The sequence below is a fragment of the Neodiprion lecontei genome, chromosome 4 (genome assembly GCF_021901455.1).
Source record: "Neodiprion lecontei isolate iyNeoLeco1 chromosome 4, iyNeoLeco1.1, whole genome shotgun sequence".
Classification (NCBI taxonomy): domain Eukaryota; kingdom Metazoa; phylum Arthropoda; class Insecta; order Hymenoptera; family Diprionidae; genus Neodiprion; species Neodiprion lecontei.
In genome coordinates, this window is record NC_060263.1 from 22,287,531 (window position 1) to 22,304,663 (window position 17,133).

Below are 17,133 nucleotides of genomic sequence, written 5' to 3' on the forward strand. Positions count from 1 at the left end.
TGTGGGCGACATGACAGAGAATACAACAGTTTTCCGTAGGGCCGAGCCCGTTGGGATGTCACGACAATTTACTCAGTGCTGACCGTTTCTCCGTTTACCGCGAAAAAAAAGATGTCGAAAATAGGAAATTGATTTTTATTTCATACAAAACTTGTACACAGCAATAATCCGTTGTGTCATTAATGCAATAGCACGCAACATTTTTACATATTAAGAGATAATGGTATATATAAAATTCAGTATAGAGACTACATTCATAATAATATATAGACTTACATAACCGTTAATATTAATACATTGTAATACAACATCCAGAATTATTGGCTCGTTGGTCGCTGGCAAAAAGTGCAATAATGCATCGCCACTAACATTACTTAACTGCAATGTATTGAGTACAGTAAGAATTTGAAAACCACAAGTATTACACGGTCAATTATTTATTGTTCGTATAAATTGTTGCAAATCATCGATTAGTACTTCAAATTACCGATCTCCAAGCGTAGCTCAGCCCATTTTTGATACCTTAACTATCAATTTCATATGTACAGTACATCTCAAACATCAATATACTTGTCAGATTTCAACCGTAGTATCAAAGTGTAACATTATTTCGGATATATCATTCAATGTAAGGTATAGTTGAGCATTTGTTTAGTTTTCAATACAAGAAGCGTAAAAAATATAAGTAATATTGTACTTGGTTGGACAGTCTGTTGTAGCAATATAATCGAGTACGGTATCAAGGAGTGCACGGTATTGAGAATTATTGATCGAATTTAGGTACGGATTTCGTATTCGGTTAACCGGAGTACCGATATTTTCATAAATCCCGAAGCATCGAAATTTCGGTGCATTATCCCATAAGCAAAATTTCGATAAATACCAAGAATCAAAAATTTCGGTTAATTCTGAAAGATCTATATTTCTGTAGGCTAGCTCGAATCGACAAATATTGTTGGGAAAGACTGAGAAAAATCTGTATTAAACTGTACTAAATACTGACAATCTAAATACTCACGAACGAAACAAACAGAGTGTGTTATGAGTTGAAAATGGAACGGCTGGAGTATTAAATAAATCAAATTTATGCAAAAAAAAACAAACTATTAATTATCTTCGTTGTCACAAAGAACCTGAACTATTAACACAAATATTTTGCTGGCAGCCTTAACGTGTATTATATATTTTCTCACGTTCATAACTTACGTCTTATAATTTTACGTTTTGCAAACTTATGTCTCGTAGAGTTTATACGGTCCAGCATGTACGAGGGTTTGATTTTGAGTTTCGGTATTTGGTATTCGTATCCAGCGGATATATACATACATATATATATATATATATATATATATATATATATATATATATATATATATTTACAATAATACATCATCAACTATCTACCGAATCTCAATATTGCGTATATACCGGTTTTGCTGTATTGCGGGATTTACCGAACCTTCAATATGTCGGTATCTATCGATTTTACGATATTATGGCATATACCGGAATCTCGATACTTCGGTATCGCCGTTGATAACCGGTTCCCATACCGATACATTTCTAGGAAAGAGATACAGAAATACCGCGCACCCCCCAGTATCAAGTAGTTCTGTTTTCCAAGTGACCTTTTCGAAAGAACTCCAAAGGCTTACGAGTGTTGAATAAATGTTTAAAGACATATTTCGTTTCATGAAATATTTCTTCACAGAACGCACCGGTTTTCAAATTTTAACGTATTTGAGAATCTCTTGATATTTTGTGTTCAGATTTGAAACTAACGAAATATGAGGTTGTATCACATTACCGAATAACTTAATGAAATTTAGTTTTAGTTTCTGTCATTTATAACATTTATCTGTTCCCAACTTTTACGAACATCTAAAGAAATTTCAACATTTTGGTTATTTCAAAATTCTGACATTGCTATGATTTACCCGTAATTGTAAAATATTACATAACACATGTATGTTGTTTCAAATTTGTGAAAAACTTGTGAGTTTCTAACGTGTTTATTATTAAATTACTCTATTGTCCGTAAACCGTAGAGAATTCGGTTAAAGAAACGCTTTCGAACACAACAAAACGCTATACCTAATCAGTTTTTTTTTTTTTTTTTATTCAAAGTCAAACGTAATCGTGCAATAATTTGTGCATCAGATTAATCTGATTAATTACAAATATGATTTTTTGAGGTCTGATTGTGAGCTACTGATTGGAGAAATATCCCGTATAAGTATATTAACTTTTACATGGATACGTGTGCATAATATATGTTTGGGCAAACGTGGTTGTTACGGAATGTAAATGTTACAAGCCACATCCATATGTTTTGTGATGTATTGACGTCAGTTTATTTTGCTTTATGTAGGATCACTAGTGTGGATTGTGAGGTGTGAGTTATAACTTAAAAACGCACGACGCCAATTTTTTTTCTCCAAGGCAATTAATTCGACTTAATAGAAAAAGCGACTTTTTGTTGTACTTTTCGGATGAATCAAGGAATCCGCGTGAAAGATGAGAAGTAAGAATGGACCAACTTTGGCAGAAAAATGATCTTATTTTCAATTTTTTAAGAATATGAGTTTTGGATTTGTTGAAAATATTGAAATATTTTCTATCAGAAAGTTTATTCAATTTTCAAAGTTTTTATACTCGATTTTTCATTGTACGATGAGCGCATATAGTTCCTGCGATATAACGGTTGAGAAGAAAGTGAAAAATTTTGAACACATTATAATCCATAAGAAATCACAGTCTTTTAGCACAGTACATAAACGTTCCTGAAGGGAAAAATATCATAGGTGATGAGGTCTGAAGATAGGATGGATTAACGTGGACAGCCCCACATGTGATGCTATTTTGTTGCTCGTATAACTGACACATATATACAATATGTAAAAACATTAGGGTGCAATTGGCAATAAATATTTCACGTATCTTTTTTTTTTTTAATTATTCGCATTTTGTCAACCGGAACGACAACAGGATTCTCATTTTCACGGTTCTTTTGATAAAGAATCGAAATTTTTTAAAAAACATCAAAGTCCAAATTATCAACTATGTTTATCAACTTCACGCTGATCTGTTTTCAGACGAAAGAGTAAAAATGCGTACACAGAAAACAAAATTTCATGCTAAAAGAGAATCAAAATCGAATGTGTCGAGATCAGGAGGTGGCCGACTTCATGTGGAATTCCCCATATGCACGTAATAAATGGGCCTTTATAATGTCAATCAATCAATTCAATCTAATTTATAGGTGTATTAGTACATCTGTATACTTCCAACAACTTACATGTGTGCATTAAAATATACGTAAGTTAAACAACATTGGAAATTTTACACATAACACATGAACCTTATATTACTTGTTATCTTTTCCCAAATTAATTCTGTCACTAGACGTAAAAATCTATTCATTAAACATCGGATACATCTAGAATAATTTATATTACCTATATATTGTGCGTGTTAACGAAAGAATACTGTGAAATGGTAATATAGGACAGTCTTTGGAATGATACTTTGATATTGATTCAACGTGTCGAATAGGGTGTTTCACGTTCAAAGAAATTTCGATTTTTCTACCGGCGCTGGTCTCAAAAAAGTTTCAAAAAGACCGAGCACTGTAGAACCAGTTTCATGGAGTGCGAGAACGATTTTATACAGCGTGAGCATGTTCCACGCGTTTTTTCATGCGTGTTTTCCGTACACAAAGTATCAATTTTTATGACAGTAGAGTGCGTCGGCGAATGCGGATACGCGGAGTACAGAAAAGTGCCGATGTAAAAGGGCCGCAAAGAATTTTTTATATTTTTATTTTTATAATATTATCTTTCATGTTTTACAAAGAAATGCATTACTGCAACCCTTCTGTATAAGCATTTCTCGGTAATTCGCTTTCGGTAATCTTTTTGAGCTATAATTATTTTTTGGTAAACTATAAAAGAGATAGTACATGAGAAAAGGGTGGTAATATCATTTTTCATTGTTTCAGAAAAATAATCTCGCACACACTGAAACTGGTCCTACAGTGCTCAGTCTTTTTAGGGCTTCTTTTTAGATCAGAAATAAGCATTTTTTGCATGCGCTCATAGGTTCGATCAAAAATTATTTGAATGTGAAACACCCTAGTGTTCGAATATGGGACTCACGAGTGTAAGAAGCAACTGCTTCTGCTCCATTATTCCGAACGAATTAAAGCTTTCAATTGACCCTTTATTAAGAAAACCTCTTGTTTGATAACACATTCAAAAGAGAGAGGACCCATTCAAAAAAATGAAATTGACATAGTGAATGTTGTAGTTGTTTCAGTTTGTTATTTGAAACAAATCTACAGAATATTTAAGATATTTTTCCGTAGAAACGGTTCTATAGTACTATTAAACGTTAACACTAATTTCTGTCGAATCGAAGTCCTCTCGTTCAATAGGAAGCAATTGAATGAATGAAGCAAACCGATATACTTGGCATTGTTCGTACGACCCAATAACAATTAATTTAATTGGAGCTGCAGGATTCACGTACTAAAATTTAACCTTGGAATTTATAGAACTCGTAACAATCTGAAACTTAATTATTCGAACTAGGTAAATAATAGATAAATTGTTACACGGGCGCTCTTCGATCCTCGTATGCCTGGATGATGCTGTCGTATTCGAACACATCCGTGCAATTTAAGAACATTATTCCGTTCAATAACTTTGGAAATATTTACCTGCCTAAAAATCACATGCGCCAATTTGAATACGAAAATTTAAATACTACCCAACTCCGTGAACGAAATTGGTCCCACTTTTTTGGTGAGCTGAGAATAAGAGTTGGGAATCCGCCCTAATTCTACTTAGTGATTGGCTCTCTTTAATTAACAGAATATAGCTACTCAACGTTAATAATATACATAAATCACAAACAGTATGTTACTTTTAACCTATTCATACCAACAATTAAATAATACCCCGTTTTCTTTTAATTCTAAAATTATAGTGATGCTTGAAAAGGATTGGTGATGACTCAAATGAAATCAATTTCGCACTCCTGCGAACATGCGCTAGATAGCCTGAACGTGGCGATTGAAAATATTGTCACGTATAGTTCGTACAAGTATGTATGCAAAAGCATATAAGCTTCTGGTTAACAAGTGCTGCAAACTAGGCTTATTAATTCTGAATATTCAGTCGAAATGTACATGAATAATTTTCAAGGGCTAACTCGAGATTTTTGCCATTTAAAGGTCCCTAACATTCTTCATTAATATTTCGTACCTTGTGAAAATATAACTTCGCCTAAGCTTTTCTTCTCTGTATCTACATTAGTTTACGGTGAAACTTTGAATATTAATCTCTAGTTACGCACTACTCGAGTGACTAAGATAATCAAAATGAATCCGAATGAGATTCAAAACATTGTAACTTTCAATTAATGTCCTAATTTCAAGTACAGATTCTGAAATAGAATTCTAAATCGGAATTTTCTATGTAAAAAATGAGATTTCGTACCTAATGATGCAACCTGTACAATAAATAAATTGCCGTACCATATTCAACTAGTTATACACAGCAAATATTAGCAGTAACGATATTGTGCTGAGGATAAGTAAAACTTGCATTTAATGAAGGTGACTTTATACTTCAAAATTTGATCCCCAATATGTCCTGTTTCATGAAGTTAAAATATAGATCAACCTTTACTGGTAATTTTAATCAATATTTTAAGGTACACCATACTACTCGTTATTCGAAACCTCACAGTATTGAATTCAATTCTTTCAAAATTCTTTGAACATACTTGACTGGAATGAGACTCCACGGCCTTTGTATGATATTAAACACTTTTCTTTAACCATATCCATGGCTAAAAATTTCGATTTACACGAACTTTACGAAGTTAAGTAATTACTTCACGACATTGTTACAAACCATGGTAAATTCAATTAGATTGCCATATCATTAAACAAAGCATTAGTATATGTTCCATAATTCATAACGCAGTATTTTAATGAGCAGACGGTTGAAAACGAGTGAAAAAATATATTAAAAATAGTATTAAATACAGATCCTGTTTTTCAGTCTTCGTAGATTGGAGGAACAGAAGATAGTAATAGAATTCAACGGGGTGATAACAATTTTACTCAAATAAAATTTCCCGACCTTATCGTGACTTTTCCCGTAAAAAGAAAAATCTAAAATTCGCCGACTATTCCCGGTTTTCTAGGACTTTCGGCACCTTGTTTAGTTCCATCTCGCACCAGAAAAAATGCAAAATTTTTGTTGGTATCGTTACTTCTTTTTATTATAGGTTCATAATTCCGATGGCCACTATAACTAATGAAAACTTTTAAAGCCAATTTGAAATTTGAATAATACGTAGGCACAAATTTTAGTTTTCAACAAGGACTAGTGTAAGAATTACTCGATACATCCAGAACAATACACTAATAAACTACTATTCAGATCGATAAAACGAAAGTAGGTCAGTCCGAGCGAAATTGAACAAGCTTTTGCCCCGACCTTCGCCGAATTGGTTAAATAACCATCCAGAATTTCTTTGGGATTTTATTCGTGAATCTTTGAAAATCTGAAAGTTCTTTGGACAGTAACTTTGGACCTAATGTAAGTTAGAAACTTTGACCAAAGCTGTACATTACAAAATTTCTCTTTCCTTACTTAGTAATCCTAATTTGAGATACCGGACTTCAAAATGTTGTGTTATAAAGACCCAGATAAAATCAACATCTGAATGACTTGAAGAAAAAATCTGATGAAGGTCAAAGGTTATTTTATGCAGTCGAAGCTGGAAAAATCGACAACCGATTCGTTTAGCATCTGAGCAGAAGCTTGTTTACTTTTAATTCAACTGACACATGTTTACAACATATTATTGGAGAAAAATTATATCAAATCGCTAACCAATGGTATAAAAATTCGTTGCAGTATAGATATATTCAAGAACAGTCACGTTATTAGAAAATGAGTCTTCGCTTTCTTTTTACAGGTTGGTTTATTCCAACTTTAGCCAACCATTATTTACGAAAGGGTTGGTATTAAACGAGAAGATGTAAATGAAATTGGTTTAGTTAGTAAAGAAAGATGAGTTGTTACTCGAACCTCTTTGCTTTACAAATTTAAGGGCAGCATCCGAAAGTATTAATTCATACATAGTTACATCATTGCTTGAAACGTACTTGGCATGAAATATTTTGAACGAGTGAAAACGCTTACAAGCCCGTACGAACAGAACGGACTGTAGAAGAAGGAAATAAGCTGTGAGTTGTTTCGATTTTTTTTTGGAAACTTAAAACGTCTCGATTTTTTTGTTATTGGTGACTTTTTCCGATATAATTGACCTTACAGTTGAATGTACAAGAGAGTGTTGATCGATTGACTGAAATTGTAAAATTTTCAAACATTGTTATCTAACGAATTGCTGCCACATTTGTCGTTCGGAATTTCCATATCATGTTTTATACCGCTCAGTGTTTGATAAATCATTCTAAATGTTGGTCTATCGGAAGGTTTTTTATTCCAACAAAGTTTCATGAGTTCATAAATTGGCTGAGGTGTGTTATCCGGACATTGAAGTACGTGGCCGTCTTTGATATATTTAACCACCTCCTCGTGGGTCATTCCGTAGTAAGGTTGAAGAGCAAAACTGAAAATCTCCCACAAGCATACAGCGAAAGCCCAAATATCAGTCTCTATCGTATATTTATTATACAATATACTCTCAAGTGGCATCCATCTTACAGGAATAGCATCTTGTTCATCACCCTTGTAATAATCCTGTAGATAAATCTTTTGCGATAAACCAAAATCCGCTATTTTAACAACCATTTGATCATTGATCAAACAATTTCTCGTCGCTAGATCACGATGCACAAATTTTCTGTCCGACAAATACACCATGCCAGATGCAACTTGTATGGCTATCATAATAAGATTCATATGAGACAATCTCATATCTCTAAAAGAGTCGTTTTCAATGCTTCTAACTATGTAATTTCCCGGGGAACATGATCTTAAAAATTCATTCAGATCACCTCTCCCCATGTACTCAAATAGCAAACACATTGGACGCCCTATCGCACAGACTCCAAGTAGTTTGACGATATTTGGGTGGTCAAACTCCGCTAGCAAACAAGCTTCTCGCTCGAAGTCTACCAACAAATCATCCGAGGCTTCATCCTTCAACATTTTCACCGCTACATTCGTGAATTCTTCTTCGGACACAAGTCCTGGTGCTTTCGCTTGGAATACACGACCAAATGCTCCCTGACCCAAGTCCCTGACATATATAATATTGTTCCTGGGAAATTCTAATTTCTCTAATTTCGGATTTAGCTGTGCCCCTGTGTGATGATAAGCGTCGTTGCTCGGCAATTTGTCCAGATCGATATTCACTTCCTAAGATTAAAAATACATTTCTGAATGAGCTGTCAGCTGTCAAACACTCTATTCGAAATGTTTCACTAAGGTAGTTGTGAACGATTATTAAAAAATAAAGTTTTTACCAGGCGTTCTTCTCACTTAGCCAAATTCATATAAGTTGCTATTTCAGAATAGACGTGGAACATCAACAGCGTTTTTAAATTGGTAACACTCAGTTTGCACCAAAAGCAATATCGTTAGTCTTTGACCAGTAACGAGGGCAATAAAGCATGGGATCTGCACTGTGTGCAGACCAAGTGCAATCGGTTAAAACTTTATAAAATAGTAGATATTTAAAAAAAATCATAGTAGTCGTTGCTTTTCAAATCGATTTTAAGACCCTTTTTTCCATCGAACACACAATTATATAACGCATTGTCAAGACTGTCTATCCATGATAATACACCCATACTTGAACAAGGCTGTGGTGCGGTCAATTACATCGAATGAGAGTTAACTCTAATTACAGCTCGAGAAATTGAAAAAGAAATGAGAAAGGATGAATTACTGAATAATATTACAAACTATGTACTCCGAAATTTAATAGGATTGGTAAATTTTGTATAGTATTGTTTGGGAGTTGGGAAGTGGCGGGGAAAGACGGGCCCACGTCCTTACTTCCTCCCTCTGCGCCCCTCTTTCCCCGCCTTCTTGAGGTTAGTGGAACTCGGTCCATTACTTCTCCTTGTCTTCTTTTGAATGGGAAAAATATTGTAAAACCAAAATTTCGCCGATATAAAAAAAGAAGTGTTTTATATTTGGTACTTTTTCACACGCCTACAAAGTTTCTTCATTTCAAAGCGATGATTGGGAATGTTCACTCATTAAATTGAACTGTCTTTTTAAACTGCCAATTATAAGAGCAAACACATTTCACGGGTATAAGTAACTTAATGTAAGTAACGTGATTTTTACTTGAATAGTGACGAAATGGTATAAATAGTGAAAAATTTTACGCTACTCCGATCATATTAGTTTTTTCAATACTTTGAAGTGAATTCTAAGAAATAGAATTTGAATTTTTTGTACCAATGGTTCTTTACCAAACAAACTGAATATTTTTCATAATGTTTCAATGTAAAGGCGTCATGCTATCTATATCAAATGTTTGATAGTTACCTGTGTTTCTGTAGGATTATAGCCATGATGCTGTTTCTGCAGTCTTTGGCACAGTAGTATCGATAGAAGAAGTACAAGAATACAAACGAATCCTATTGACGACAGTATCAGTATTAATCTTGGTGTGAAAAACGCTTCCATCGTCAAGTCTTCGAGATCAATTTCCATTGTAACCTCTGTGGAGTTGGCTAAAACATGAATAGATTTTAAAAATGTCCCATTCTAAATTTCAATTGCTCGGACTAGCCAAATCCATATGGAAATGACCCTTAATTATCTTTCTATTCGTAAACCTATTGAGAAACATTATGATAACAATAATCGTAATCACTACCTAACACCCGCCATTCCCAATAGCGTTTATCCTCATACAACAGAGGGGATGGCTTGGTGACCATCATTATGCGTCTGCAGCTATCTTAAATATTTAATAGAAACACCTGCATTTACCAGAGAAGCAAAAAAATAACTGCAGGAAACCTTAACAAGGTGTAGCTGTACCGAGTTCAAGCCTCAACTTGTCGGTTTGGTGCCTGATTAACATATTGGTAGACACTAAGTTTTTCGATTAACATTATCTAACTGTTACTTTTTTTAAATATCATACCACAAATCGGTATATCGCAGAGCTCCCAGCGAACATTTGGATCCATTGTATAGCACCAGGGCATCGGTTCATCCCCGCCGGCATTTCTGCAATAGTTTTCGGCATTTTGAAGTTGTGGAAAAACATCCGGAGGTCTATCGTGACTGTGAGGCTCTTGTATGGCCCATGATTGACAATCTAGTCCGGATTTTGTCTTGTTTACAAATCCAAGGTAAAAACGTCCATTACCTATCACGCAGTCACCTGAAAAATGGTTACTAGTATCTTCATAAAAATCTAGCTAATCCAAATTTCAACGTTTCAATCAGACAAAGCTGCTTTAAAACTTTCGCAAAAGAAATCTGATACCACAATTATACTAAGTAGCGCAGTAATACACATAGACGATACACTTATGAATGAATGAATTTTACCACACAAGAAATATATTGCATGCTTTTTCCGAGCAGTTACGAAACAAGGGTCTATAGACTTTCTTTGAACGTAAATTGAAATTTCAAATAACAAGCTTTAATGAACCAGTTGTGGAATGTATTTTGAAACTAGCTGCATATAATCAGAATGAAAAATATATCCTTCAACGTACGAGTGATAAGTTCAGTATTCATGTCTGTTAAAGAGGCATTTGAACACGTTTGTGGACCTTTGCTAATCCTGGGTAAGCTCTCACAGTCTGGAAGGGTGAAATGCCCTCTGGACCTGATATAGCTTGCCCTTTTTTTATGTTCTTCTATCATGGCCCAGTTCACCAAACAAAACTGTTGCCGTACTGCCATGCAGTCTTCGTAACAAAGCGGCAAACCCACGGAGTCGACACATTGTGGGAATGCATACATGCATAGTAGTTTCTAAAATGAAATATTCAACGTTATTCAAATATTCAGCCTTTTCCTCATTCCCTCATCTCCATCTTACCATAGTCTTCAAGTTATCTTTGGTAACTGATTTACCAAGGTATTCCGCCTGACATTACCTTCGTCGTTATGTGTCAATATTTCCTATCATACCTTAACTTATTTATTCTTCCACTTTACCGCTGCAACTATTTGTCTGCATCTTTCCTCTCGATTCTCTCTAACACTTCTCTTTCAACTGTCCCTCCTTGCCTTATACCCTCTTGCGTCCAGCCATTTCTATTTAAGTACTCCTCCCTTGCCCTCACCCCCATCATTGCTGCATTTTCTCTTTAAGTGATGCATTCATTTAAAAGTTCCTTGTTATCGGCTTTCTGTGCTGTCTTCTTGAATCTTATCACTCTTTTTCTCATGTGTATTCTTATCTTCTACAGCCCGGACCTAGTGTCCACTTTGTACGATTTAGTTGGACCTTCTCTATCCCCTTTTGTCCCTTGAATCTCCATACTTTTGCGCTATACATTATTACTAATACGACTGGGTATTTAAAGAGCATCTTTCTTCTACAGTAGCTATCTTTAAATTACCTCTGTATCAAACCTCGGACACCAATACATTCCCTTTCCTCGTCAATTCTCTGATACGACTAATCCCTTTCTTATTCCTCTTGAACAGGTACACATAACGTGCTGGATTCTGACTGACTCAAGGTAGCCTCCATCGTCTGCTACCAATACATACTAGTTAAGTAGATACAATCGATCAGAATGCATGTTATGTGTACCCTAAGTATTTGAAATCCTTAACTTCTTCTATATGTTCTCTTTTCGACATCTAAGCTCTTGTTTTGCCTTTCTCCCTCTTTTCAGGAACACAGCATGTTAGACTTTACTACATTTATTATTCTATACTACTCAATTATTACATGATTTAATATGAAAACGTTCTCTGCCATGCTTCTTGCTTTTCTAACTCCTAAATGGGTATCTGATACCAGTATAATTTGCATCATAAGCTGTTTTTCTCGCTTGTTTTAAATACTGCCATCATCCTGATAGAATTTTTCCTGTATTGCCTGTCGTACAGTAGACGTCACTTTCAATTTTGCACAGTAGCAGTCAATTTTAAGCTCAGCCAATAAGGAACATGATCTTGAACATTTTTATTTCAGAGTCAAAATTGGAAACTATCAGTTGTCAACATCTCTTTCAACTGCACTATAAAGACCAAATCTCTTAAGTTTCCTCTGACTTTCCAACAACACTAAATTGTATATAGAAACTCAACTGCGATAAGTTGAATTGCAAGAGTGATTCTTGCACTTTCACAATCTTCATACAAGTTGTTTTTGCAGAAAGTAATACAGTCAATATTTATTCTGGAATGATCTGTTCTCCATTTCAGAATTATATAACAGTCCCAGTTCATGAAGGAATGGATTCTTTTTGCCCTCGATATCGACAGTGACAAAATTCGCAGTTGCTTGCTATGTTAATTTCATTTAAATACAATGTTCACATTATTTACAAGCATAATAATCTATTCTTATAAATGAATTTCACGAGCTTGGAATTGATGAATATTTTACAACAAAATTAATTTTTCGTATCAAAAACTGGATGCCTGGAGTTTTGCTCGATTAAGCTTGATCGAAATCTCAAATGACTAATAATACTGTGTTACCATATCAAGCTCTTGTGGTATGAATAAAACTTGTTAATCTAGCTATGAGAACACAATATGAACTTATGACTGAATATTACGGTGACTTATCTTTTCATTATGTATCAAAAAAGATCGATCAGACATTCATATACAATGAAAACTACAGAGTTTCAAAAGTCCAAGGCATGACAGAAATGAAATAAATTGGCTTAAAGTTGTATTTAGCCTCGTCAAAAGATGCTAAGGAAAATTTATAAAATGTTATAAATATTAAGGAATATACTAAACCTCTGCAGCCGAACGACAAGGTTCAATAAGTGTTTTGATTAAATCTGTCCATAAGCCAGTCGTAATCTTTTCATTCAGCCAGCCTCCATTATTTCCATCCGAATCATTGAACCAAACTTGTCCTATACCAGTCAAATATTTTTTACAAATTTTCCCATTGTAAGGTGCGCAGTAACCCTTCATACTGGAATCTGTAGAACGTAAAAATATTTTAGCGGAGTAACTTGAAAAAAGTTCCAATATTGCTCGAGTATATATCTCAATACTTACTATTTTCTGCTGACGACAGTTGGAGGGTTATGAAGAAACAGAAAATTTGCAAAAACACCATCGCGATTGATTATGAAACGTCAAAATTTTTCGCGTAGTCAGCACGTCTGTATTTTCGACGAATTAATCACATTTTTAATTGGGTTATAATTTCTTCGACAAGTCAGAAGAGAAAATCAAGGATGGTTATCGGCCTTTGAAAACACCTTTTTTTTATCATAATGCAGGGACTATTTAATTAGTGTTTATGTTTACTTTGATTCCTTGTTAGTACGTGTAATTATCTTTCAAAGTGGGGTTTGTTCTAGCCAAACAAGTAATGTTGCACTTGGTTCGTCAATGACTAATTATTGTTTCCATAGGTGTTTAATTTATTAGGTGTTTCTGTTATTCCATTGCCAGTTCGTACAATGATCAGTCGACACTGTGGTTCTGACATAGTTCATTTTAAATAAGGTTACAAATAGCAACTTCATGTGTTTCTGAAAAGTCAAAATTCCGATTTGTTTTATTTTCGTGGAACAGGTGGGCGAGCATACAGATTATGGATGAAGTTTCTCCCGCACTATATTTACAAATTTTTTTTTTTTAATACGGAAAAACTTCTAGGCTTATCGGTTTATAGATTCTAGATGCATATTTCCAGCACAGATTTCGTTTACTGTAGATTTATAAAGACTGTTGCCCTGGGTTGATTTTCGTAACAGTTTACCGGGTCTGGGTGGGTTTAGCCATGATGTAAAAAAATATGGTGTGTTCCTCCGGTCGAAGCATTTTCGATCTGTTCTGCGCAAACCATATTTGGTTATGAACCCAATGGAAGCCATCTTTGAAAAATAAATGTACCATAATTCTATGCGTGGAGATTTCCACCTTCAAAAGGAGCGCCGAATGATCCCGAATGCGATTGGTTGAACATCCAAGATGGCTTTGGTTGGGTGCGGGCATAGTGCGGGACACGATTGGTTTTTAGAGATCGATGCGCAAGATCACACCTTGCCTTCTGTCATCATGTGTTACCGTAGACTTGAGCATAGCTGCGTATTTCCTATACACTGAGTGTCTCTGAGTACACAGAGTGTGCGATGACCATGATGTATACCTATATCTGCTTCGGAAAATTCGTCCGATGCGCCACCTATCCGAAGTTCTGGGTAGTTATTATATTTCGAGATTTTAGCATCGCGACCACGGTCTTATATTGATATACAGGTCTGGAAACTCCATTAGAGGGGGTATGTCGCTTATTGAAGCAATTTTTGTGTTCATTAGTCGCCACTAGATTCGTTGCGATCTTATCAACAGCTTTGGTGGGGCCGGGGGGGGGTCCAGACAAGCCGTGGCATTCGCATATATGTATATGGGTATTCGCTCACTCACGCTCACTCATCGTATTTATGAGGTTATTGTTATCCTGCTAACTAGACCGCAGTGACAACTGGTGGTGCCGCTAGAATCGAAATTTGCACTCGCTAAGCGACACGAATAATCGTGGCTCCCAGCATAGGAGTTTCCAGACCTGTATACCTATAAGACCGTGATCGCGACTGAAGGCCAAGTCCGCACTGATTGCGAGCTTCCTAGAATTCCCCTTCTACTATTGGTTGCAAGCTAGGAAAATAACACTCAGAGCACCAAAGTGCATCCAGTGAAAAATGCTTTTACTTTAAGCTCACCTACGTCACACAAAGTGACGTCATATCAGAAATGATTTCTCCACTGCAAACATTTGATTGTTGATCATTTCAGTGTATCAAGTGCCAAGCACAATGTCTTCGGTATTATTTTCAGAATTTCAAATTACCCAAGAACCCCTGCGAAGGGTGCCACTAAACCCACTAAACCTAATAAACAACAATCCCCTGACATCAGAAATAAATTTCGGGTGGACAACACTAGCAGGCGAAATGGTGACCCAACGTTATAGACATACCTAATAGAAACGACGAGACCAATGTTTTTAGCAAGATATATCAGAAATTATAAATTGATTGGAATCTGATTCCAACTGACGGACCAAGTCTGATCTATTTATTTAAAACAAAGAATATACAGCTCCGCAAGATTTTCAAAAAGATTTTCGGTCAAGCGAAATTGCACATAGATTGTATTTAAGGAAAACAATACAACCTTACTATGGTTTATCAGAGTAGATATGACACATATTCTTAAAATTTTTAACTTATCCAACGATATAGCATGTGCAGTGCACAATATATTGTAGGCTGGCGTGGAATATGCATTGAGGATTTTTCGGTATATACCATCAGGGCGGAGTCTTCCGGCAAGATGGCCGCCGATCTTTGTACTCACTCGTTCCACCGCTGTTTGCATGCGCTGCACTAAGCGCGTGCGCGTGAGTATGTGTGGGGCGTCGTTACTACTTGCCGTGTGTAGGCGTTGGCAAAGCGAGCTGGGTGACATGCCGTGAAGAATTACGGCGTTTCGCGTAATCTTCTGCACGTGTATGATCGAAATAGATGCTCGTTAGCGGTTTTTCGTTGAATGACTACGCGGTGGAATTGTCTTAATAACTTCTTCAATGGACGGAACCGCAATGCGATGGTGAAACGACAGTGAAGTGAACAGTGGGAGCGAACAGCAGAGGGAATATAGAAGCCAGCCACGTATCTTGCAATGGAAACCAACTATTCCTGAGCAGACCAAAGTAATGCACGCGAGGCTGGTGTTTGGTTTCGTGCGGCGGCCGTTTATGTTTTGAATGAATTTTAAATTTTTTTTCTTACTCCGTTTTCACTAGAACTCGCTACGAGTCCATCCCTCTTGCGGAAGAACTATAGTTGCGACTAATTACGTTAAATTCTTATTCCCGAAGTGATAACACGTAACAGAAGATTGTGTTCTGCGACCGGGGATACTTGTGTAAAGATCACACGAATGGTGGCAGTACAAAAGTGACAAATGATGTGAAAACTTTTTTCACGAAATCGTAGTAATACTAGTTTTACAATGTAATATTCAAGTTATCATAACAATAATATGATGTAAATTGAAAGGTTTTACATGGTGTCTCGTGGCTAAAGCGCGAGAATTAATACAAGCTCAATCAAAGTTCTCGAGTCTAGAACGAATTAAAGATTTATGGAAGGCAAAAACCTCGAAGAAAATAGCTCGAAGCAACGCCGGGGGACGCGGCGTGACAGTAGCTGAAACGAGCGAAGACGTGAACCGTTGCATCCGTGAACACAGACGCACGGTTGTCATTTTAATTATATGAGAAGAATAATAATATATCTTTACGAAAAATAAAAGATTTCAACCAATTTAACCGTCGCCGCGCATCATGTTCACACATGACATTTCACGCAGGTAAGTTGAATTTATCATGTCTTTATACTTGTGAAAAAAATTGTAACATCTTCTCGACGTTGCAATTTGTTTACGCGTTATTTTACCCTGAGCAGAGTTTGGCCCTGCATGATTATTACCTGCCTGCAGCGGGCACTCTGAGTCAATTATTATTTTACGTTTCTTGCATTCAATGGTTGCTTGACAATTGTGGTAAATCCTTTCACAGTACTACAATGTTCAGTTAGCCGATTTTTCTGTTTATATCGTATTAGCTGACTCAATTCCGTAAATATTCCAGGTATTAAGCTTTCCAATATAACTGTATTACAGACAATCTGTCACTAATTGCAGAGGCGGCCACTTGTCAATGACACATACTTTCTTTTTGTAAACATTTTCGGGTCGCGGTGACGATTGGTGGAGTCTCCTCCCCCCTCCCGGATCCCTGCCGTCCACCCAAAATTTAGTCCGGCTCTTTCATTAGCTCCACTCACCCCCCGTAAGTGGCCATCAGTCAAATGCAACTACTTTTTAGTGACAGAAACGCGCGTGAGCAGAACGAGTAGAATGCACGGATGGCAGGTGAGGA

The 17,133-nt window shown here is 35.9% G+C and overlaps 2 protein-coding genes across 19 annotated transcripts in view; one reads left to right on the plus strand and one right to left on the minus strand.

Annotated features, from left to right (window-relative positions):
• Nucleotides 1-126: 126 nt before the first annotated feature.
• On the minus strand, nt 127-14,528 carry LOC107224829 (tyrosine-protein kinase transmembrane receptor Ror2). Of its 6 annotated transcripts, none has more exons than XM_046738395.1 (7): nt 14,106-14,528; nt 13,233-14,013; nt 12,963-13,153; nt 10,742-11,003; nt 10,156-10,398; nt 9,549-9,736; nt 127-8,405 (listed from the first exon to the last, which is right to left on the minus strand). In XM_046738395.1, exons 2-7 carry the CDS (start codon nt 13,291-13,293, stop codon nt 7,404-7,406), a joined length of 1,947 nt encoding a protein of 648 aa, XP_046594351.1. In that variant the 5' UTR covers nt 13,294-14,013; nt 14,106-14,528; the 3' UTR covers nt 127-7,403. The 6 variants fall into 6 exon arrangements, with proteins under 6 accessions (XP_046594351.1, XP_046594349.1, XP_046594352.1 ...); XM_046738393.1 differs by having other exon boundaries at nt 13,233-14,018; XM_046738396.1 differs by having other exon boundaries at nt 13,233-13,714; nt 14,079-14,528.
• A 1,036-nt stretch (nt 14,529-15,564) lies between these two features.
• The window catches only part of LOC107224836 (catenin delta-2), a 29,151-nt gene continuing 27,582 nt past the window's right edge, over nt 15,565-17,133 (plus strand). For 2 of the 13 annotated variants that reach the window (XM_015665046.2, XM_046737743.1), the window contains exon 1: nt 15,568-16,562. Coding sequence is in view for 1 of the 13 variants with exons in the window: in XM_046737750.1 (XP_046593706.1) it covers nt 16,537-16,562 (26 nt within the window). In the remaining 12 variants the exon portion in view is untranslated. Of the gene's footprint in view, nt 16,563-17,059; nt 17,127-17,133 lie in introns of those variants that run through there. The other 11 variants (XM_046737747.1, XM_046737750.1, XM_046737741.1 and 8 more) reach the window with 10 other exon arrangements.